The sequence below is a fragment of the Diabrotica virgifera genome, chromosome 3 (assembly GCF_917563875.1).
Source record: "Diabrotica virgifera virgifera chromosome 3, PGI_DIABVI_V3a".
Taxonomy (NCBI): domain Eukaryota; kingdom Metazoa; phylum Arthropoda; class Insecta; order Coleoptera; family Chrysomelidae; genus Diabrotica; species Diabrotica virgifera.
In genome coordinates this window covers 96,675,447-96,699,048 of record NC_065445.1, presented here as the reverse complement: position 1 = coordinate 96,699,048, position 23,602 = coordinate 96,675,447, and the positions used below count along the sequence as shown (strand labels likewise).

At 32.6% G+C, this 23,602-nt stretch overlaps 2 protein-coding genes across 4 annotated transcripts in view; one reads left to right on the top strand and one right to left on the bottom strand.

Moving 5' to 3' along the window:
• LOC126881955 (vacuolar protein sorting-associated protein 41 homolog) overlaps positions 1-19,472 on the top strand; it is a 66,125-nt gene extending 46,653 nt beyond the window's left edge. Inside the window, exons 14-16 of one of the 3 annotated variants that reach the window (XR_007697065.1) lie at positions 2,779-2,899; positions 13,908-14,185; positions 17,238-19,472. Coding sequence is in view for 2 of the 3 variants with exons in the window: in XM_050646698.1 (XP_050502655.1) it covers positions 2,779-2,894 (116 nt within the window). In the remaining variant the exon portion in view is untranslated. Of the gene's footprint in view, positions 1-2,778; positions 2,900-13,907 lie in introns of all 3 variants that reach the window. The other 2 variants (XM_050646698.1, XM_050646699.1) reach the window with 2 other exon arrangements.
• The window catches only part of LOC126881957 (ciliogenesis-associated TTC17-interacting protein-like), a 30,896-nt gene continuing 15,578 nt past the window's right edge, over positions 8,285-23,602 (bottom strand). Inside the window, exons 2-7 of the mRNA XM_050646701.1 lie at positions 16,791-17,009; positions 13,888-14,125; positions 13,213-13,468; positions 11,737-11,860; positions 11,516-11,676; positions 8,285-8,507 (exon numbers count right to left, since the gene is read on the bottom strand). Coding sequence (XP_050502658.1) covers positions 8,334-8,507; positions 11,516-11,676; positions 11,737-11,860; positions 13,213-13,468; positions 13,888-14,125; positions 16,791-17,009 — 1,172 coding nt within the window. The 3' untranslated portion in view covers positions 8,285-8,333. The remainder of the gene's footprint in view (positions 8,508-11,515; positions 11,677-11,736; positions 11,861-13,212; positions 13,469-13,887; positions 14,126-16,790; positions 17,010-23,602) is intronic.

The following is a 23,602-nucleotide window of genomic DNA, read 5'->3' as shown; positions in this document are numbered from 1 at the left end:
GGAAAAAAATAAAAATAAACCATTTATTTTTGATGACGTCAACGAACTTGATGTCCTGCTTTCTGTTACGGAAAACCCAAATACTAGTACCTACGTGAAAAATGTCGAGTCAATTGGAGATCAGTCAAACAAGTGTATGTAGAATACATAAGAAAAACCACTATCATCCGTATAAAACTCAACTACACCAGCATTAGACAGAACAGGTACGTTTAACTTTTCGTTTATAGACTTTAGAATTTGCAGAAGATCCTGATTTTTTTTTAAGAATGTATTGTGTACAGACGAATCTACCTACTTTTAATAATAATCGTCTAGTTAATAGACATAGCTTTCATTTTATTATGATACAGTAAACAAACATTTTACTGTTGATCGCCAACACCGATGAAGTGTTAATGTTTGGGGCAGTATTCTGAGCCAGTACGTTATCGACCCATATTTTTTTGACGTAAATCTGAATGGAGCAACTTTTTTAAATTTCTTACAAGTTTTTTGAATCCTGCTTAAAACCTTCCACTTAGCGTGCGAACAAACATGTGGCTCCAATTGGACGGAGCTCCTGCTTATTTTTGACGTGATGTTAAGAACAACCTCAATATAAAATTTATAAATAAATGGATAGATAGATTCGGTCCATATATTTGGCCACCTAGGTCACCAGAATTAACCAAGATGAATTTTTTTAAATAAGTATATATTAAAAATATTGTAAATGCTGCACTTCCTAACCCAGGAACCTGTGTTTAGTACAATCTTTGATTAATATACATGGTGTTCTAATAAAATATCTATCATATTATGCTACTTGAATAATCTAATAATGAAACTGTAAATTTTGAACACCCTGTAAATAAATGTGTAATAATCAATCATGGAATGCATTAATTATAAGATAATACCAGACCGTATTGTCATAAAATGACAATGTCATACAATGACATTAATTAACTTCATCTTTTTTTTTTAAATCGATTTACAGAGTAAGAATTTAAATAATTGTAAATTACGCAAAAACTATGAGACCTAGGTATAGGACATCCATATACTATTCGAAAGAGGTAAATTTGTTAAGTATAATTATTTATTAATATACATGGTGTTCCATTTAAAATACGCATCATATGACACATTGAATACCCCACTAATGAAACTATAAATTTTGAACACCCTGTAGACAAATGTGTAATAATTAATCATGGAATACATTCAACCAATATCCAACTATTTAGATGTAAAAGTAATGTTTTTATAATTTCTTCAATAACTTGAGAGTAAGCCTTCTTTTAAAACTTTACATTTTAAGAAAAGTCAACATAACTCAGAACACTGTGTACATAGGTATAGGGAAGCCTTATGAAACTATACCTTATTTTTTTGCGGACAATTAAAAAATGCAATAAAATACAGGGTATTCCATAAAAAAATATAACTTTGATACGCCGCCATTTGTTGGGACACCCTGTATATTTCGAAATAATTTTAAAATGTAGTTTTTATCAACTTACAAATTATTAATTTAAAATTTTTTTCAAATCTTTTACCATTTCGCTGTAATATTCCGTCCCGTTAGTGGTGACTCACCCTGTATATTTCGTTTTATTTTCATTGATCAGGAGCCCCATCTTCTTTGCTTCCTTCTCGAACCTGACGAAGTCTCCTTCATCCTTAATCGTGTGTTACCTATTAAATCGATATCGTTTGCAAATGCCAACAGTAGGTTTGGTCTTTCTCGATGAACTACTGTAGTCCGTTATCCGATTCTTGCACTTCTGATTATGTGTTCCAGAGCTAGATTGAAGAGTTGTGGTGAATCATAGAACGTTTTCGGAAAATAAATTATATTATAAAATTAGATGTGGTGTTTGAAATATTCCTGGATGTAACTACCAGACATCACATGACTCCCCACATGGGTGGTAGTGTCCGGAGGGTAGACCTCACATAACGGACTTCGTTGATACTCGAAGGGGAGAGTCATGTGATGCTTGGTAGTTAAATCCAAGAATAGTTCAAACATCTATCTAATTTTATAATACAGTGGAACCCCGATAAGTCGGCCCCCGATAACCCGGAAGTCCGGCTAACCCGGACCGATTTTCATCAGAAAAACATTTCAACAATAAAAATGTATGTAATATAATATTTGAGAGATAATGGGTATTTGTGTAATTTGAACTATACGATAGTAAAAATGACTCATGGCACACGACGTTCATTGTCTCGGATTATCGGAAACAACAGGCACCTGTTATTCCTTTATTTATTTTAAACCGTCTTAGCATTGTTTAAAAAAGACTAAAAGACTATTTAAAAAATTATTTTTTAAACAATGGTCTTAGTCTCCACTGTTCTTAAATAATATAACATCGTTCCGATTGTGACCGTATTGTGTGTAGTACAGTCGTATTTCAATTATAACGGAGCTTACCTGTAAGTATACCGTGTTTTATTAATTTTTACCATATTCTCCGGCTAATCCGGATTTTCGATAACCCGGATCGACCGTGGTCCCGATTAATCCGAGTTATCGAGGTTCCACTATAATGTTTTAAAATTTTATATCAACTAAAGAGGGTTTTTAGCCACATATCTTGGTGGCTCAAACATAATGTGACCTGCAATAAGCACTGATGATGGAATCATTATTCCGAAAGCGTTCTGTGATGTAGTCCTTTTTAGGGATTTTTTATAAAATATACCTTTTACAAAGGAATTTAACTATTTTTTAATGTTCTTATTTTCTACGTGAATAACCACTTCTTTATTTATTTCTAGACCCATCTCGAGCTGTAGATATTGCCGTTTATAATTGCAAGCATACTTTTCATTTGCAGTGTATACCTGAAAATATGACTAAATGTGGAATTTGTTACACAACAGAGCAAAAGTAATAAAAGTAAGTACATATGTTAGCAAATTAGATGTTACAGTTGAGTCCGCGAGTCTACCCGTGCGTCATTAATACCTGGCGAGATAAAACACATACTTTTTATCTAGCATCATTCTCTTCCACGCATGAAACTAATGACAAACCTGCTGCCGCCTGTTATTGAGTAAAAACACATGTTATTTTTATGAACGATCTAGACTCAGTGCATTGAAAAGAGATAAGTACAAAGAAAGAGGATTGGAGATGTTTTCACATATTTTAAGTACAATTTCTGACGTTTTGGTTTGTTTACTTTTGTGGCTATCAGTTTATTGAATTTTTTACTTTTATTTTGTCGAATTTTTGCATTTTGTTTTATACTATACAAACAGTTGTTTTCACAACTAATTTTAAATTGGAGTTAGAAATTTTATGATACGTTTAGGTTAATTTTCGATAAATTTTGACAACGTACAAATAACCTCATTGTTAACATATTTAAGGAATGCTTGTGTTTAATGTTCCGCCAAAGTGAATAATATAACAAAAAGAAAATATGTTATCGAATTTTTTTATAAATTGTGTATTTATTTATTAATCAATGATAAAAGAATTTATTAAGCTACTTCAAATGTAGCTGTAATTATTCACCAAAATTGTAAAGCAAAACTTAAATTTGACATTCTATTTATTTTATAACGTCAAATTTTATACTATAACCCGTGATCGGAATAATACCCACTTTCTGTCACTTACTGTTGCGTTTAGTAAATTTCCGACTTATTTCATATGCTTTAAATGATGACGCACGGGTAAAGACTCGGGGACTCAACTGTATGTGTCTCTAAAAAATAAGTTCAAGGGAGTCATTATCATTTTAAGATTTTTGAAACTTAATGAAACTAAAACCAAATTGAAATCATAGTGGATTTAGGCTTACTTTTACATATATAAAATATATGTATAAGTGTATGATGTATAACATTTATGTATAAATGTATAATGTTCTTGAACTCCTAATGCCTGGTTTTCTTATTTCCAATACTGGAGCTATTTTTTCGGAGTGTGTGACCAATTCAACCCCACTTTCTGGACTTTATTTCATTTTCTACCCTCTTTTATCCATTTGTTATTTGAAAATACAAACAATTCTTTGTAGGCATTTATTAACAAAAACCTCAGTTTGTTTGTAAGGATTTCTGTTATGACACTTCCAAGATACGTAAAATTTTCCACATTTTCAATCTGCATGTTGATAATAGTAAATAGTATGTTGTGTCTTGCATTTATTCTCATGGATTTGGTTTTATTAATATTGATTTTCAAACCTCTTTTATTGGATTCAGTGGCCAGTGGTCAGGAGTTTCCTGACGCGGGAAACTAATACCTGTTTAGGGTCCCTTGTCCAGGGTTACGGATGAAGACCACAACGGCAGACATGGCGGAGAAGGACACCTTCGGTACGGTATGGATGGCGGAAGTGGCAACCCCTTGATTTTAGGGTTTGTATGAGATCAACTAGCATGCAGCGTCTGGCCCAGAGTGGGCGGCTGCAAATAGCGTCTGTATCCAGAGGATCGGCTAAAATACAAACCAGAGAAGGTAATGGGAAACCACTCTGGTATATATTTCCCAAGAAAACTACAATGAAAGCACAAACAGAAATGGCCTCTAGTCCTCGGCAGTTCTTAGATAATTAAGGGGTGCGAAGAATCCCCGGGAGGAATAGGAATAGTCTAAATATTTTGAATACCAACTTTAAGATTGCAACATGGAACGTTAGAAGTCTGTTCGAAACAGGAAAACTCGCAAATACATGCCACGAGATGAAACGTTTAGGATTACAGATATTGGGTTTGAGTGAAGTTAGATGGCCAGGTTCAGGTAAAGTTAAAACCATGAACAAAACTTTCTATTACTCTGGTAATAATGATCCGGCTCATCGTAACGGAGTTGTAGTAATTGTAGAAGACAAACACAACAATGCCGTCACAAACTTTGTGCCATTTTCGGACCGATGTCTACTTATTCAACTATCCGGAAAGCCAGTAAATATTAACATCATTCAAACTTATGCCCCTACGACCGATAAACCCATGGAAGAGCTAGAAACGCGGTATGCAAACGTGGTAACATTTATCTTAGGTGACTTTAACGCTAAGTTAGGTAGAGGAAAGGTATCTGGATTGATTGGCGATTTCGGACTTGGAGTGCAGAATGACAGGGGAGAGAGAATGACCGAATTCTGCCAACAACACAACATGGTAGCGACAAATACTTGGTTTAAATTACATCCTCGCAAAATGTACACTTGGACCTCACCACAACACAATGAAAACAGAATAATCCGTAACCAAATTAATTACATATTGGCCAACAAAAGATATCACAATGCTATCATCAGTGCAAAAACATATCCTGGAGCTGACATCAATTCCGATCATAATCCTGTTGTTATAAAAGTGCGCGCAAGATGGAAACTAATAAAGAAACAAAAACCTCAACACAAACTAGACATCGGATTATTGAAAAACGACACCGTACAACACACAGTAAATAAAGAATTAAATAAAAACTTAGGAAATATTGACCACCATAGAATTATCGAGTCCGATGACATAAACATTCTTTGTTCTTTGGAAAGTTCTTTGGAAAACTATTAAATAACAAATGAACAATTCAATAGAAAAACATCTAAAAGTATCACCCAGAAATAACAAGCAGGAATGGATGACAGATGAGGTTTTACAATTAATGGACAAACGAAGAGAACCTTAAGGAAAAGATGACCAGAATGGAGAATACAAAAGACTAAATAGAATAATTAAAAAAAATAACCGCAGCAAAAAAGTGGCTGGAAACAAAATGCGTCGAAATAGAAGAACTGCAACAAAGGCACTTTTTTTAATTTACATAAAAAGGTAAAAGAGTTTACATCAACCACCAAGCGAACAACTTTTCACACCATGCTGAACACGGATGGCAAACTGCTAGAATCAACGGAAGATAAACTGAAAGAATGGGAAAACTATATTAAAATTCTTTTCATGTCATACGAGAAGAACCAAAATTGGAAAATAACAACGAAGGACCAGCAATTATTCTGAAATCTGAAATTATAAATGCAATTAATCAACTCAAAACAAATAAAAGCCCAGGTCCAGATGGAATATACCCAGAAACGTTGAAACTAATCAGCGAAGAAAATATCGAAATATTTGTCCTTTTATTCAATCGCATTTATAATACAGGTAAAATACCCCAAGACTGGCTAGAGTCAATATTCATTCCACTACCGAAAAAGCCAAACCCACAACACTGCAATGAGTTCCGTCTGATGAGCCTTATGAGTCATGCAGTAAAAGTCCTATTAAAAGTCGTACATAATCGTATCTATAGAAAGTGCGAAACAATCATCGGAGCCGATCAGTTTGGATTCAGAGCCGACATGGGAACGAGAGAAGCCCTCTTCAATTTACTAGTTCTCGCGCAAAAATGCTACGACCAACAGAAAGATATATTTATATACTGTATAGACTTCGAAAAAGCATTTGATAGAGTAAGACACGACCTACTATTAGAACGTTTGCAAGAAGTCGGTTTAGATGGAAAATACATTAATTTACTAAAGAACTTGTACTGGAACCAAAACGCCAGAGTTAGGATCGAAGGTTCCACATCCGCAGAAGTAGAAATTAGGAGAGGAGTTAGACAAGGATGTGTTCTGTCGCCTCTGCTATTTAATCTTTACTCCGAGTTTCTATTTAAAGAGGCACTGGAGGACTCCAAGGATGGAGTCAAGGTGAATGGCGTAAATATCAACAGCATCAGATACGCCGATCATACGGTGTTGATTGCGGATTCCGACTTGGGTCTACAACGACTCATCGACAAGACCAACTCGACCTGTGAGCAATTTGGTATGAAAATAAACATTAAAAAAACCAAAGTGATGTCAATCCGAAAAAACCAAAACGTACCTCAACCTTGCACAATAAATGGGCACATTTTAGAAAAAGTCAATAGATTTAACTACTTGGGATGTTGGATCGATAGCAGCCTAAATCCTGATCTAGAAATAAGATCGAGAATAGAACAGGCCAGAAAATCTTTCGAAAACATAAAAAAACTGCTTTGTGATTCTCAAATAAAACTCGAAATTCGACTACGTTTATCCAAATGCTACGTCTGTTCGACTCTTCTCTATGCAGTTGAGACATGGACCCTTAAAACATCAACCGTAAATAAGTTGCCTTTGCAATGTGGATCTACCGGAGAGTTCTCAAAATTTCGTGGACATCGCATATCTCAAACGAAGAAGTGCTGCATAGAATAGGCAAGGCAAGAGAACTTTTCAACACAGTGAAAGGTAGAAAAACATCATTCCTAGGCCATATACTGAGAAATAATAAGTACCAATATGATCAACTTCTAGTGAAAGGAAAGATCGAGGGAAGGAGAGGACTAGGAAGAAAAAGACTATCGTGCCTCAGAAACATCCGACAATGGACAGGGCTAAATTTTGAACAGCTAATAAGAACAGCTGAAGACAGAGAATAGTTTGCAATTGTAGTAGCCAACCTCCATTGAGGAGACGGCACTTTAAGAAGAAGAAGAAGTGGAGAGTGTTTCAATTGCTCAGCCACACCTTAGAACTTTTGTCCTAAGGTCTTAGTGCTTTGTCCTTAGGCGTCCCTTGTATCTCTCTTGTGTCGGAGTCTAGTTTGGAGAGAACATAGTCTAGAGCTATGTTAAAAGAAACGGAGAAAGCATGCATCCCTATCTGACTCCAGTAAGTACGTTAAATTCGTCACTGTTGATCCCATTATGTGTCACGCTGTATTTCGCCTCAGTATACAGTGACTATAATGGAAATTATTTTATGGGGGATGTTTCTTAGCCCTAAAATTTTCCATATAGCTGGTTGAGATACGTTGTCAAAGGCACTCTCGTTATCGACAAATACCATGTATAGGGATGTGTTTCATTCAACCGATTGTTCCATTATTACCCTCACACTATTAATGTGGTCTATGCAGGAGGATTCTGGTCTATGCCTTCTTGATTAGCTCGAAGTTCACCTGTGTTTGTTAATCTTTTCAGTATGATGGTCGTGAAAATTTTATTTATGGCGGTAGGCAAGGTTATTCCTCTTCAATTTTTGCACAATGTAAGGTTGCCCCTTTTTGGAAGCTTAATAATGTTGCCTTTTTCCAGTATACTGGAATGCGGTTTCTCACACCTATCGGTTTATGGAAAGCGAAAGTTCAGCAGTTAGATGCGGATCAGTTTTAAGTATTTCACTTACTTTTACATATTAACATTTAATTATAGGATATTAAATATAAAACCTACATCAAAAATACAAAAGGTCAAAACATTAAAACTAATATAAAAATGAAGCATACATAATTATTTGGATTGTTGTAACGCCTTTATTTTTTAATCTGTAAATGTTTGTCTAATATTTCATTTTAGCAATTTTCATAGGACACAGACTCTGGAAGAAGTCCATAGTGAACGGTAAAATATTGTGCGGCTTTAAAAGTAGGATATTGTTCAAATAATCCGCAATAATGTTCTTTACCTCTGGATGTTCGTGCATATATGATTTCATTTTTAGTTCAGCTTCGGTCTAAAACGAAAAATTTCTTTTACTCAAGGTTTTGTTATATTCTAATATTTACAGTTGAGTTCGCGAATCTTTACCCGTGCGTCATCATTTAAAACATACGAAATAAGTCGATGATAAATCGGAAATTGAAATTTACTAAACGCAACAGCAAGTCACTTACTGTCACTTGCTGTTGCGTTTAGTAAATTTCAATTTCCGACTTATCATCGACTTATTTCGTATGCTTTAAAAGATTCGCGGACTCAACTGTACTACTTTTGAAATACAGATCACAAATGTTTTGCAGAGCTTTCAGCTTTCAATTAGATTGTGTTTCGAAAATTCTAGGTAGACAATATTTGGCACAATCATTAATAATAATTCAGTATTTTTTTATAATAAGATGCTGTATTGCTTTAAGACAGCATCTAAAAATGTAAAAATTGTTATTAAACTTGAATAATAAAGATACTGCTAAATCTAGAGATAGTCCATGTGGTGAGACCGCTCCCGTCTGAAAAAAATTTCTGATTCGGTTTCTTTGTGGATTCCTATTCAAAAATGTCCCCTTTAAACAAATCTGAAGGGTGCCGGGCGGAATTTTTGGGCAGAAATTGTTTAAACAATTTTTTTAAACAAATACAAAAGATCATGTTTTTTTGCTCTGAAACATATATTTTTTGGGCCAATCTAAACAAGAAAGGTATCTTGTAATTTTTCTCAGAAATTGATAGTTTTGGAGTTATATGCGATTTAAAATCTGAAAAATGCGAAAATACGCATTTTCGAGGCTTAAAAACTCATATTTAGATTAGTATTTTTGAGGTTGCCAGATACTTAGATTGAAGACTGAACATTCAGCTTCAAGATTCTGAAGAGTGATCGCGTCTAGCTTTAATTTTTACCGTTGTTTTATAATTGTTAAATTATGCGTGTTTATCCGATTGTTTTGCCGGTGCGGCGCGCTCCATTTCAAAAATCTCCTAGTTTCCTCCGAAAAATATTTTTTCTAGATTCTTTGGGACATTCTAAATAAAATAAGTTTCTTGACATTTTTTTCAAAAGTTAATAGTTTTTAAGTTATAAGCGATTTAAAATCCGAAAAATGACAAAAAAACGCATTTTCGGATTTTAAATCGCTTACAACTTTAAAACTATTAACTTTTGAGAAAAATGTCAAGAAACTTATTTTATTTAGAATGTCCCAAAGAATCTAGAAAAAACATTTTTCGAAGGAAAATAGGAGATTTTTGAAACGGAGCGCGCCGCACCGTCAGAAAAAATAATGTGTGTGTACTTTGTACGCACGTAAGAAGTTATACTTCTACTACATATTATGTGATTTTTAAGATAATACCAAAAATTTAAAAAAATAAAAGAATAAAACGCACACAAACAGATTGAAAAATGCCACAAAGAAAAAATTATTTCTGAACGATAATAATTGTTGGCAAAAATTTTAAATACGCATTTTCTGAAAAAAAATTATATAACAAATATACTTACAATCATAAAATGCATAAAAAAATAAAAACTTGCATCGGGAATCGAACCCGTGAATTTCGGGGCGCTTTGATTCGTAATCGACGCCTAGACTCACTCGTCCAATTCCACAGTATTTGTCATGTGGAAAAATAGGGTAACTGAACGTTTTACTGTTTGACAGTTGTTTTGAATATAATTAAATTATGTAGTTTAAATTTTGTGGAAGAAAATATTAAAATATAACAAAACAGTAAGAAAACAATATATTAGATGAAGATTGGTAGAACTTTTGTTGGTAATCGAATTAAGTATGTAAATCAAAGCATTACCTACATACCTACTAGATAAATAAATCTACGCCAAAAAATCATAATGTAAAAATAAAAATCGGACCTAATTTGGGATTTCTCTCTAAAATCCCCATTCCTGAGAAAATAAATGTATGTATTCCAACCTAATCCAAATGTATAATTACAATATGATTATAATAAAAACTACTTACCAAATTAGAATGAGTTTTCCTTGTCCAAAATAGTACAAAAGTCCAAAAATATAGGTATATGAAAACTATTTAAAAAGGCAGTATAACTATTAACTAACTTTGTTTCTTTTCCCACAAATTTCAAAACGCAACAACCATAAATAATCAAACTAGTACAGCTGTGCCACAGCCGCCATATTGAATAATTTTTGACATGTCATTTGAACACCCAATCAGAACAAAGTTATAATGCGCATGCGCCGGGATCATAGGTTTTAACATATAAAAATTCACCCTCATATCGCCGGTAAATAAGTATAACTTCAAAAAATCGGATAAACACGCATATTTAACAATTAAAAAACAACGGTATAAATTAAAGTTAGACGCGATCACTCTTCAGAATCTGGAAGCTGAATATTTAGTCTTCAATTTAAGTATCTGGCAACCTCAAAAATACTAATTTGAATATGAGTTTTTAAGCCTCGAAAGTGCGTATTTTCGCATTTTTCAGATTTTAAATCGCCTATAACTCGAAAACTATCAATTTTTGAGAAAATTTACAAGATACCTTTCATGTTCAGAATGACCGACAAAACTTAAAAATATATGTTCCGGAGCAAAAAAACGTGATCTTTTGTATTTGTTTAAAAAAATTGTTTAAATAATTTCTGCCCGGCACCCTTCAGATTTGTTTAAAGGGGACATTTTTGAATAGGAATCCACAAAGAAACCGAATCAGAAATTTTTCCACACGAGAGCGGTCTCACCACATGGACTAAGAGGCCGTTTAACAAACAAGTAGCAAGGGTTCTAAGAAGCGAAAAAGTAAATACGACAAATATTTGGATTTTGATAAAAATATTTAAACATCTTTGATATACGTATATTTATACGGAGACATTTCTGTCTAGTTCAAAGTTATCGACCACTTGATGATATTCTGTAATTACTTCAAGTAGCGTTAAACACGAGCTTTTTCAGGATCTTGTTTTATTTTTTGTTCTTGTTTTATTTTTGTGTCTTTACGATACTTTACTAAGATATTTATTTAAATATTTACCTTCGTGTCCATATACTTTGAGAATAGTTCCAAATCATCGTACCACGTATTTTCAAGACTTTTCCTGTCATAAAGGGTTGGTTTTCCAGTACCGACAAATTGTAAAGGATTCATATTAAGTATATAACGGCAACCATCCCATTCTTGTGTTACGATTCTTCCTAAAAAGTATTAAAGTTTATATAAAACATCGGATACTACGTTTGTATACAATACCTTACCATATACAGTCATTACAGTGACACTTAGATGTTCTATACCGCATTTTTCAACGATGTATCTATATATTTTACAAATCTCGGTTTCTTTGTTGTTCACCTTTCCTTTCATAGGACCAGTACACTCCTAAAAAGTAATATGTAGACATTAAAGGCTGATTTATGTTATAGACGGAGAGGCAGCGCTGAAAAATCTCTTTGAATTTACAGCTAGTTTTTTCACAGTTGATTACCGTGATTGTGCAGAGAAACATACTGCGGTCGGTCAAGCGAAACGTAGAACAGGTGGTACTGACAGCTTGTCAAAGTTGCTTACCTGCGGAGGTAACTAAATCCATTTACTAAGGCTGAAAATCAGTACAAACATTCTAAATTGAATATAAATAAAAGTTATTATAGTCGGACAGAGCCGGTCGGTCGGCCCCAATGAATGTACAGGGTTATTCACTATATTTGGACCCCCTTGTAAACTGCTTTATTTACAGAATTAGAAAAAAATGTAAAATACAAAAGTTATTCGATTTTTTAATTATGATTTTTTGACATATATATCGTACTAGTGACGTCATCCATCTGGGCGTGATGACGTAATCGACTATTTTTTAAAATGAGAATAGGGGTCATGTGCTAGCTCATTTGAAAGTGTATTCAATTCTCTATGCAGTAATATAAACATTAAGATTATTATTTATAAAGGGTGTCCAATTTTTTTTTTGAATTATTAATTAAACAATTACTTTAATTAAAATTTTTTTATACACCCTGTATAAACAATCATGTTAATGTTTATATTACTGAATAGGGAATTGAATAACCTTTCAAATAAGCTAGCACACGACCCCTATTCTGCTTTAAAAAAATAGCCGATTACGTCATCACCCCCAGGTGGATGACGTCACTAGTACGATATATATGTCAAAAAATCATAATTTAAAAATTGAATAAGTTTTGTATTTTACATTTTTTTCTAATTCTGTAAATAAAGCAGTTTAGAGGGGGTCAAAATATAGTGAATAACCCTGTACATTCATTGGGGCCGACCGACCGGCTCTGTCCCGTCATACAGCTGACCGACTATGATAACTTTTATTTATATTCAATTTAGAATGTGTGTACTGATTTTCAGCCTTAGTAAATGGATTTAATTACCACCGCACGCAAGTAAGCAACTTTGACAAGCTGTCAGTACCACCTGTTCTACGTTTCGCTTGACCGACCGCAGTATGTTTCTCTACACAATCACAGTAATCAACTGTGAAATAACTAGCTTTAGTAAATTCAGAGAAATTTTTCAGCGCTGCCTCTTGGACTATTAGAGCTGGCCATGTATGAAACGGCTGTCTTGCGGGACACGTTAAAGAATTGTATGGTATGAAAGACATTGGGTAGTTTATAGACAACTGGGACGGGCGCCGTCTACCGGCCGTGCTCTCCCCTTTAGCGAGGATTATTTTTCTAAAAAGCTTAAAAAGTACTTACGTAATGATTTCTGCATAAATCTCCATTGATATATGTTGTAGATAATTCGAATTGCCCTTCATATCTTGTGATGGCTAAATATCTCATCAAGATAAAATTCGCCCCTTCGCAAACAAGATCTTGACATTTTGCTAGATTGTAATATCTCCGATTATCAGTTTCTTCCTTTGAACTGCAATGTCTGACGTAGTATTTTCTATGTTGTAGACCTACGTAAAGAGTTTTTTCATTGATTATCCCTTCGTCTTGGAAATACCTGTTGAAAATTGAGACTTACAGAACAGAAACATTACGGCGTAAATAGGAGTAAACATATTTACTCATAAATAGATCGAAAAGTATTAACAAGTGAAACTTGTTACTTAGTGAAACAATGCTATAGAACAAAAGTTGCTTATAATTAGTCAGTTTATCCATTTCCGGACTTATTTTGAACGTATAATTTTTCACCCCCCGAAAGGGAGTGAAAGTCACTCCCAGGGCAAAAGCACACATCAACACAATATCACTTTTCTTCTTTGACATGTTACCTGCCAAATTTCATGCCAATCCAAGCGGTTCTTTAAAATATAGAGCGAAAACCGCGATTCAATGTACTACATGAAATACTGTCAAATTATAGCTGGTTCTAACAAATGTTCATTACTTTCTAAGGACTAAAAATATTGCAATTACTCAGTTCTTTTTTCTTCCAGCGTATGAAAATTCCTGTTCACCCAAGCCGTTATCCGGGAGCCGCCGTTGAATCCTGAGTTGAACTGTGACGAAACATGCACCGTAAACTTTGTAGCGTTCGCCATCATTTCCTCCTTCAAGGACTTTTCGTATTCGATGAGAGTTTTCCGCAGCTGCTCTTCTACCTCGTCCAGCTCAACGAGCTTTGCGTTGGGTTTCTTAATCAACGGCCCAGCAACTAAAACCATTTCAGACATTATAGATCGACCGTTTGTCTTTATTGAGTTAAAAGTTGTGTGTAGGTAGTAGAAAGCATATTTTTTGCACCAAGAGAAATAATTGAATATTTACATTTAAAGAGGATAAATACAATTGACAAATACAGGGTGTTTCATTGGAAAACGGAAATACTTGAATAATGAATAGAGGTCACTGAGGCGGTTCTAGATATACTACATTTATTGCTCAACCGATTTTTATAACCGAGTTACAGGGTGTTTTATCGATTTTTCCCATTTCTTTTTGGACACAACTTTAGAACCACGTATATTTTTTGATATTTGGTACACATATGTCTCATTTAGAACCTAAACCACCAAACTACTAGTCACAAGAGAAATCCAGGTCCGGACAAAAAAAATATAAATTTATTGTGACCTTAAAACATCACCCTGTATATTGAAATTTTCAAAATTCGTTTGCATATTTTTTTGAAAAGAGCACGAAAAACTAAGTTTAATGCCTCGCTTCAATTTTTTGCCTAAACAATTTAATGACTTTAATTTTGAAATAATTATATTGAAATTTTTAAGAACTCGGAGATTAAAAAACCGGTATTATTAACTTTTAATAAAAAATTATTAAAGTTAATGAATAAATACTCATTTTAAAAATAATCAATAATTATTTACGACATTGGAATGACTTACTATTTACAAGAAAAATCCAGGTCCGAATTAACAAAAAAATATAAAATAATTATTGTGACCTTGAACCAACAACCCTGTGTATTGAAATTTTCTAAATCCGTTTGCACATTTAAAAACAGGACAACAATATAAGTTTAATGGCGCAATTTTTAGCTTCAGCTTCAATTTTTAGCGCAGAGAATGTAATGACATTGCTTTTGAAAATATATTGAAATTTTTGTTACGAGTTCTCAGAGTTCTTAAAAATTTCGAGATAATTCAAAATTAATGTCATTAAATTTTCTGGGCAAAAAATGGAACTTAGTTTTTTGTGCTCTTTTCAAATGTGCAAACGGATCTTGAAAATTTCAATATACAGGGTGTTGTTTCAAGGTCACAATTACTTATTGTTTTTTTGTTAATACGGACCTGGATTTTTCTTGTGATTACTAAATGAGTCGTTACAATGAAGTAAATAATTATGGATTACTGTTAAAATGAGTATTTTTTAATTAAGTTTAGTAATTTATTATTGAAAGTTAATAAAACCTGCATTTTAATCTCAGATTTTTTCGTTAATAAAAGTCATTAAATTGTTTCGGAAAAAATTGAATCAGTTTTGTGTGCTCTTTTCAAATATGCAAACGGATTTTAAAAACTTAAATATACAGGGTGTTGTTAAAACGATAAAACACCCTGCAACTCAGGTATAAAAATAGGTGAGGCAATAAATGTAGTATATCTAGAACAGCATCATGACCTCTATTTACCATTCAAGTATTTCCGTTTTCCAATGATATACCCTGTATAAAATGGTGAAAATATTTCAATTTTCAAGCATAAAAATAAAAGTTAATTTATTATAAACTGGCAATGACCAAACTTTCTTAATACATGAAGTAACCAACGCAACGTATTACTAAATCTTAATTTAATCTTTTAGTGGAATAATATTCACAATTATAAATTAAAACGCTTTTAGACGAGCCAAGTAAAGCAAACGAAAAAATAAGCAATAGGGCAACTTACATACTTTATTGTTCTATTTTTTTTTCGAATCAATGACAATCGATAGCTTAATTGGAAAAAAGTCATTTTTTTAATATTTTTAAAGAAAAAACTATTAAATTTATGGTTAAAATTTTTTTAAAACGTTGCTAAGAAGGTTTCGAGGTATACAGAAAAAAATTTATTCATAAAAGAATTATGTGCTTCAAAGAAAATTTACGTATAATTCTTTAAACTAAAAAAAATCAATAAAATGAGTTCATTGGGACTATTACCACAGTGTAATACTAACAAATCAGTAGGGTCACTCTCGATTTTGACGGTTCCAATTTTGCAATCCACACCTGAGGAAAAAAATTAAATGCGCGAATAACGACCTGTCACGAATGTAGGATGCCGTTAACAGTCATTTATCTGCGCAAAGGAATAAAATGTTTGATAAATTTTGTGACATTGTCACAAAATGGAACATAGAGAAGAAAGGATTTTTCGAGGAGTGACTCTACTGATCCGTTACCATTATACTGTGCTATTACTTTTCCTCTTCCAACTTTATCACTGTAAGTTTAAACAAGTCTTTTGTAGATTGGGGCACAGAATAACTAACCACACAGAAGCGAATCTGACTGTCGTTTCCATTGGTTTTGTTGGGACCGAAATATTTGACCTTGTGCACCACTTACAGAATAGAACTTGATGTTCTAAGGAATAGACCATTCCAAATGATGTGATATTTTTGACAAGTAGTTATTAATTAAATATGAAATATAAAATTTAACTATAAAATATAAATAAAATATAAAATAAAGCATATATAAATATAAAATTTAACTATAAACAACTGTCACTGTCCGTCTAAAAGTGAGGTTGCACCACTTACGTGACGCATGAGCATGAAAATTATGTTACCGTTTTCGGCCTGAGTTTCGCTTCTGTGTGGTTAGTTATTCTGTGATTGAGGTTATGTATAACAAACAATAAAGTTACCTTGTTTTGCCCGTTGCAATGTTAGCGTTACTTCCCTTTCTATATCCGCATCTATTGCCTTTTTCTTAATATTATGTGGTAAAATGGCATCTTCAGCTAGTATATTTAAAACTAGAGATCCGACTGCTTTAGGCACAGTTTCCTTCGAATTTTTGTAGCCATCTAGTTCGCTTATTACTAAAGTTTCGGAAAAGGTCAGTTGTTTAATCATATCTTCATCTGAAATCATTACCGTTAACATTTTAAAGGGGAAAGGGGTAATTGGGAGTAAAAAACATTAGTTTGTCTCTGTAGGTTTTACTTTTAGTCCTCGTTTCATAAATGTTTATAAACAAATCGCTCATTGATTTGAAATATAGCACTCGATCATTTTTAAGTTATTTTGGAAGACAAGACTTGCCTAAAAACTTTTGTAAATATCCTCAAAAATGATTCGTTTATTTTTAGGTATTCCTAGAAATGAGTAAGGTACAACACAGTTAGGTATCTTGAAGTATATATTTATATGAATCTGCAATCGATTAATGAAACAGAGAATGAACAATAAAAAATATGTAAGCTATACACAATGTATTTTGAATTAAAGTTGACTCTAAGTATGATATGTGTAATTTTTATAGTTTACTTTATTAATCATTTCTACTTAATTTATTGTTATGTTCTTATTTCTACTCTTTATTAAGCATCTTTTCAATGTTTTACTGCACACATTCTACACCGGTAATAAGTGCTATATTCTTTTGGATTTACTTTAAAGGTTCTATATGTTTATTTATATCAATTTAAAGCTTTAAGTTGCAAACAATTCGTCTACCCTTCTAGTCTATTTCGTGAATATCTGGTGCTTAAGGTTTCTTTGTATTGTACGAGGGTTATTCATAAAAAAGATCCCCTATGCCGCTGAAAAAGAGTGCGACGTGTTGGAAGAAATCTGGCAACACTGCCTTACACCTTAACTCTCTTACTACACCACTACCAGCCTTCGAAGATGGAGGTCTCGGTCGCTATTACCGCCAATGTGAAATTCATGCTGTTATACCTTTCGATTCATGTTTTTAAATGCAAAATGGATTTCACCTATGGACATTCATCGTCGGTTAATTGACGTTTATGGGTAAAACTGCATATCTGTTCAACATGTTCGCAAATGGTGTAGAGAATTCAGTGAAGGCCGAACGGAAATTCACGATGAATCTGAAGGCCTTCCGCTCCGATCTTTTGCTAAATAACGTAATATGGACATAGTGGCTAGGGAACAAACAGACATAAGTTGCTCATAATATATGTTCATTAATAACGGACTAAACTGTAATAAGTGATTTAAGTCTGTTTCTGTTAGTTTTAATCCACTGATTTCTATACAGGGTGAGCCACGCTCAACGGGATGGAGCCTACCGGGAAATGGCTAAAGATATTAAAAATTCCTTCCGTAGGAATACGTAGGTCAGTACCGGCTACAAATTAAAATTTGTGAAATATATACAGGGTGTCCCAATTTGGCGTAATGATATAAAGTTATATATTTTTAAATGGAACAATGGAACTCATATTTCACTTTAATTTTGAATTCTACTGAACAAAATAATGTTACTTTATTCAACATTCCCTATACCTATTGTTGACAGGTTTCGATTTATTTGGGTTTTTCTGAAAATGTACTATTCGCGAAATTAATTAATTACACATTATCGCATGAATTTTAATTACCGTCTTTTTGTCAGTTAATTGTCAACTGTCCATGCTTTACATCAGAATAATTACCATTTGAAACTAATCTACAGAATGTTCGCAATCTGAAGTGTCAATGTACAATATTTTATATAATTACTTTCTTAACTTAAATGGGACACCCTGTATTTTACATTAATTTTGAATTCTAATCAAAAAAATAATATTACTTTATTAAACAATCTGTATACCTATCTTTATAATACCATAAAGTTAAACAAAACACACTGGAAAAAATTAATTTACATTAAATGTTCAAAATGGTGTCCATTTTCTTCAATACATAACCTCACTCTGTGTTCAAAATTTTGTTTTACTTTTCTTAACATTTCTGGAGTAACTGTTGCAAACGCATTACGAATACGCGTTTTCATGTCTTCAGCGGTTGTAGGTGGAGTTTGATAAACCAAACTTTTAATATATCCCAAAAAAAGTCCATTGATGTTAACCCAGGTGATCTAGGGGGCCAATTGACAGCACCACCCCTACCTATCCACTTTCCGGGAAATTTTCTGTCTAAATATTCTCTAACATTACGTGTGTAATGTGTTGGAGCACCGTCTAGCTGCAGAAACATTGTTCTTCTAATATTTAAAGGGATATTTTGCAAAAGTATCCAAAAGTCTCTTCTGGTAGGGGAGCCCAAGCGGGGATTTTTGCAGTTACTCGAGCGCGTCAGATTATCATATGGGGAGAAACCTGGTACCTTGCAGATGTACCTCTACCATATATTGGCTCTTAACACAGGGGAGTTCGTTAAGGGGAGCCCGAAAAAAAAAATATATCCTTAAAAAAACTCGAAATTGTCAGATTAAGATAAGGTAACTTAAGTACATGCAAAAGAGTGTATATTTCAAAAATCTGACGATTTGAGCGTAAGGAAATGGGCGAGTCCCAAAGTTTCACAAGAAAAAAGCGAATATTTCGCGAAATGAATCGAAAAACTAAAAAATATGTGCTCAATATTTTTTAAAAATCTATCGAATGATACCAAACACGACTTCCTACGGAGAGGGGTGGGGGGTAAATTTAATATTTTAAATACGAATCCCGCGATATTTCGCGAAATGAACATCAGATCGAGAAACTGTAAATTACACTTATTTAATATTTTTAAAAATCTATCGAATGGCACCAAACACGACCCCCCACGGAGGTGGGATGGGGGGTTACTTTAAAATCTTAAATAGGAGCCGCCATTTTTTTATTGCAGATTTGGATTCCTTACGAAAAAATAAGTAACTTTTATTCGAAACCTTTTTTCGAATTATACATAGATGGCGTTATAATCGGAAAAAACGATTGTTGGAAATGGAAAATTAAAAAAAAATGGCAAGCGCCCACTAAAATGGAAAGTGTTACTTAACTTTTTTGGTTTTAGGACCTACTCCTCACAACCCAATAGGTCTCCAAAGCGCTCGAGTGACTGCACATTTAGCATACTTTGCTCCCCTACAATTCGTAGAAATCTTAAAAACTTTTGTTCATTTAAATGGTCATTAAAAAAATACGGTCCTAGCACATGTTCTCCTATTATTCCACCATATACATTAAGGGACCCTCGGTTTTGTCGATCAATACATCTATATTCATGTTGATTTTCCCAATGATAATAGTGAAAGTTATGTCGATTCACGAGTTATTTTGGAAAGTAGACTCGTCAGTGAACAAAATTTTATCAAAAAAAATGTTGATCTGCTCCCGTTTTGTCTACAAACCATAAACAAAACTCTAACCTACGTTCAAAATCAGTTCCATACAAATGCTGATGCATTTGAATATGGTATGGGTGATATTTATATTTTTTAAGAATTCTGCGTATACTAGTTTGGCTTATTTCAATCTCCCTGGCCATCGTCCTTGTACTTGTACTTGGATTTTCAATACCTGATTGAATAACTTCTAATTCGGTATTTTCATCTTCAGTTATGGGATTTATCAATTTTCGTTTAGTATAAACTACACTGCCAGTTTCACGAAACCTTGTTGAGACTCTTTCAAATACTTTTTTACGAGGATGACGTTTTAAGGGAAATCTCTCAGCATAAACTCTTGATGCTAACAAACTGTTTTGATCACATTCACCCAGTATTAAAAACATATTTACTCGGTCTTCAATTGAATAATCTGCTATTTCTATTAATTGAAAGCAATACAGTTAATAGTTTGACTATTAGTTTGACCGCTAGGTACCTTTTGTTTTTTCATGGCATTCTTTATAATGTATAATGAGCTATGTAATTAACGACATTTAATGTTCCAGGTAACATAATGCAAATAGATCTGAAGATACTAGATATTAATATAAAATTTTATAATAGTTTGATTATAATAATTGTTACATCATTCAAATACAGGGTGTTTTGTTTAAGTTAGAGTAGAACTTTATGTAATAAAGTGTAAAATAAAGTGTAATTAATTAATTTCAAAAATAATGCATTTTCAAAAAACGCAAATAAATCGAAAATTATCAAAGATAGGTATAGGGATTGTTTAATAAACTAATATTATTTTTTTGTTTAGAATTCAAAATTAAAGTAAAATACAGGGTGTCCCATTTAAGTTAAGAAAGTAATTATACAAAATATTGTACAGCACTGACACTTCAGATTGCGAACACTCTGTAGATTAGTTTCAAATGGTAATTATTCTGATGTAAAGCATGGACAGTTGAAAATTAACTGACAAAAAGACGGTAATTAAAATTCATGCGAAAATGTGTAATTAATTATTTCGCGAATAGTACATTTTCAGAAAAACCCAAATAAATCGAAACCTGTCAAAAATAGGTATAGGGAATGTTGAATAAAATAACTTTATTTTGTTCGGTAGAATTCAAAATTAAAGTGAAATATAGGTTGTTCCATTTAAAAATATATAACTTAATATCATTACGCCAAATTGGGACACCCTGTATATATTTCACATATTTTAATTTGTAGCCGATACTGACCTACGTATTCCTACCGAAGGAATTTTTAATATATTTAGCCGTTTCCCCGGTAGGCTCCGTCCCGTTGAGCGTGGCTCACCCTGTATATCTAGAGTCTCGTCTTCTATAAAACTCGTCCAAGGTTTTGCTCTTTTCGCTTGTATTTTCTGTATATTTGCGATAGTAGTAAACGTCAGGCTTACTTTAATCAAATATAAAATAAGATGAGAGAAGATTTTGTTGTAGCCTTCCATTTGGCAGAAATACTAAATAAATATCAAAATTGCGTGCGAGTGTGCTTTTCAAACTATATATATTTCAATTTGCTCAAAAGCAACTTTACATGTATTATATGGTTTTTCAATAATATTAATTTTGTATTTGAAAACAAATTTTTAACAAAAAATACATTTATCATAAATATGTGGTGACGCCACGATTACAAAATAAGCAGCGTTGCCTAATACGTTAGCTCTTAGTTGAAGTGTGAAAAGGAAGAATATCCTTATAGTCTGGGCTGATTGTCGGAGAATAGGCCATTTTTGGGAAAAGTTATTTACCAGCAATTTTATTGCTGGAATCGAATCTTATGATTGTATATATTAATAATATAGGTATGCAAAGTCCGCAGATAGTGTGCTACTTTTTTTATAAACAAAATGGCTCCCGAAAATCGTGTTTTTTTTCAATTTTTGCTCTGTAACTCCAAAGATTTTAACTTTACACCAAAAATATTCAAATAAAAATTAACCGCAATTAAATTCTGCATAGACAAGTGTTTTTTCCGATTTACTTCGACGAAAACTTTCCCCGGAAAAAGCGGGTTTTTCCAACAAAATCTTTAATTTTCAACTAAACTTTTAGATAAGTAATTGTCAATCAATAATTAAATAACTTGGTAATGTAAAAGCTCTTTTTGTATAGATTATAATTCCAGAAGTCGATGAAAATTGAATGAACAGTTTAGCAACAATTGAATTGTTAATTAAAAATTTACGGTCGCTATAATAACGACAATAATTATGATGCATACGAATAATTATGATTTTTTCATAAAAAGCCACTATACCTATATAATGTACTTTACAGAATTAAAATTGGACTATTTAAGCGGCCTCAGGAGTATTTTAAAATTATAAAGAATTTTTTGGCTTATAAACAAATAGAATATCTCGGGAAATATTAAACTAAATTAAATTGTAAAAACAGTATTCGAAAAACAGCGCCAGGACGCTTTTTTTTTTAAAGAAAAAACGTTTAATTATGATGAGTAATTCCTGAGATACAACCGGTCAAAGTTGACCGGAATTTACGGCAAAGATATAAACAATAGGATCATAATTTTCAAACCATCACCTTTTTTTATTTTTGTCCTCTTCACACTAATTTTCATATCCTTAAAATACTCATTACATATATTATTATAATAAAAACTATCGATAATACGTGTGAAAATTGCCCAAAATAGCAAAATTCAATCAAAAATTAGGTTGGAGAAAATGTAACCCTCAAAGTTCAAAATCGGTATACGTTAAAAAAATGCATTTTCTCGGCTTCCCATGGAGCAATTTCCTTCATTCTTTTTTTGTTCCCAAGTAACTCGAGTAGAGCCATCGAACTAACGCATTATTAAATGTCAGACTTGCTTTTGTTTTGTTATAATAAATTAATTTATTTATTATAACACAAAATTTTAATTTGTTTAAATAAAAATTATTTAAATAATTGTACAGCTTTCAAATGAGAATATTTGTGTTTTTAACTTTAAAAGGTACACTTGTAGTAAGTTTATCTAAAAAAAAGCCTACAACTGGAAAAAATATGTAGTTTTCTGTTCTTATAAATAAATTAATCTATTCTAACAAAACAAAAGCAAGTTTGACATTTAATAATGAGTTAGTTCGATGGCTCTACTCGAGTTATTAGGGAACAAAAAAAGAATGAAGGAAATTTCTCCATGGGAAGGCGAGAAAATGCATTTTTTTAACGTATATCGATTTTGAACTTTGAGGGTTACATTTTCTCCAACCTAAATTTTGATTGGAGTTTTGCTATTTTTAGCAATTTTCACACGTATTATCGATAGTTTTTATTATCATAATATATGTTATGAGTATTTTAAAGATATGAAAATTGGTGTGGAGAAAGAGGA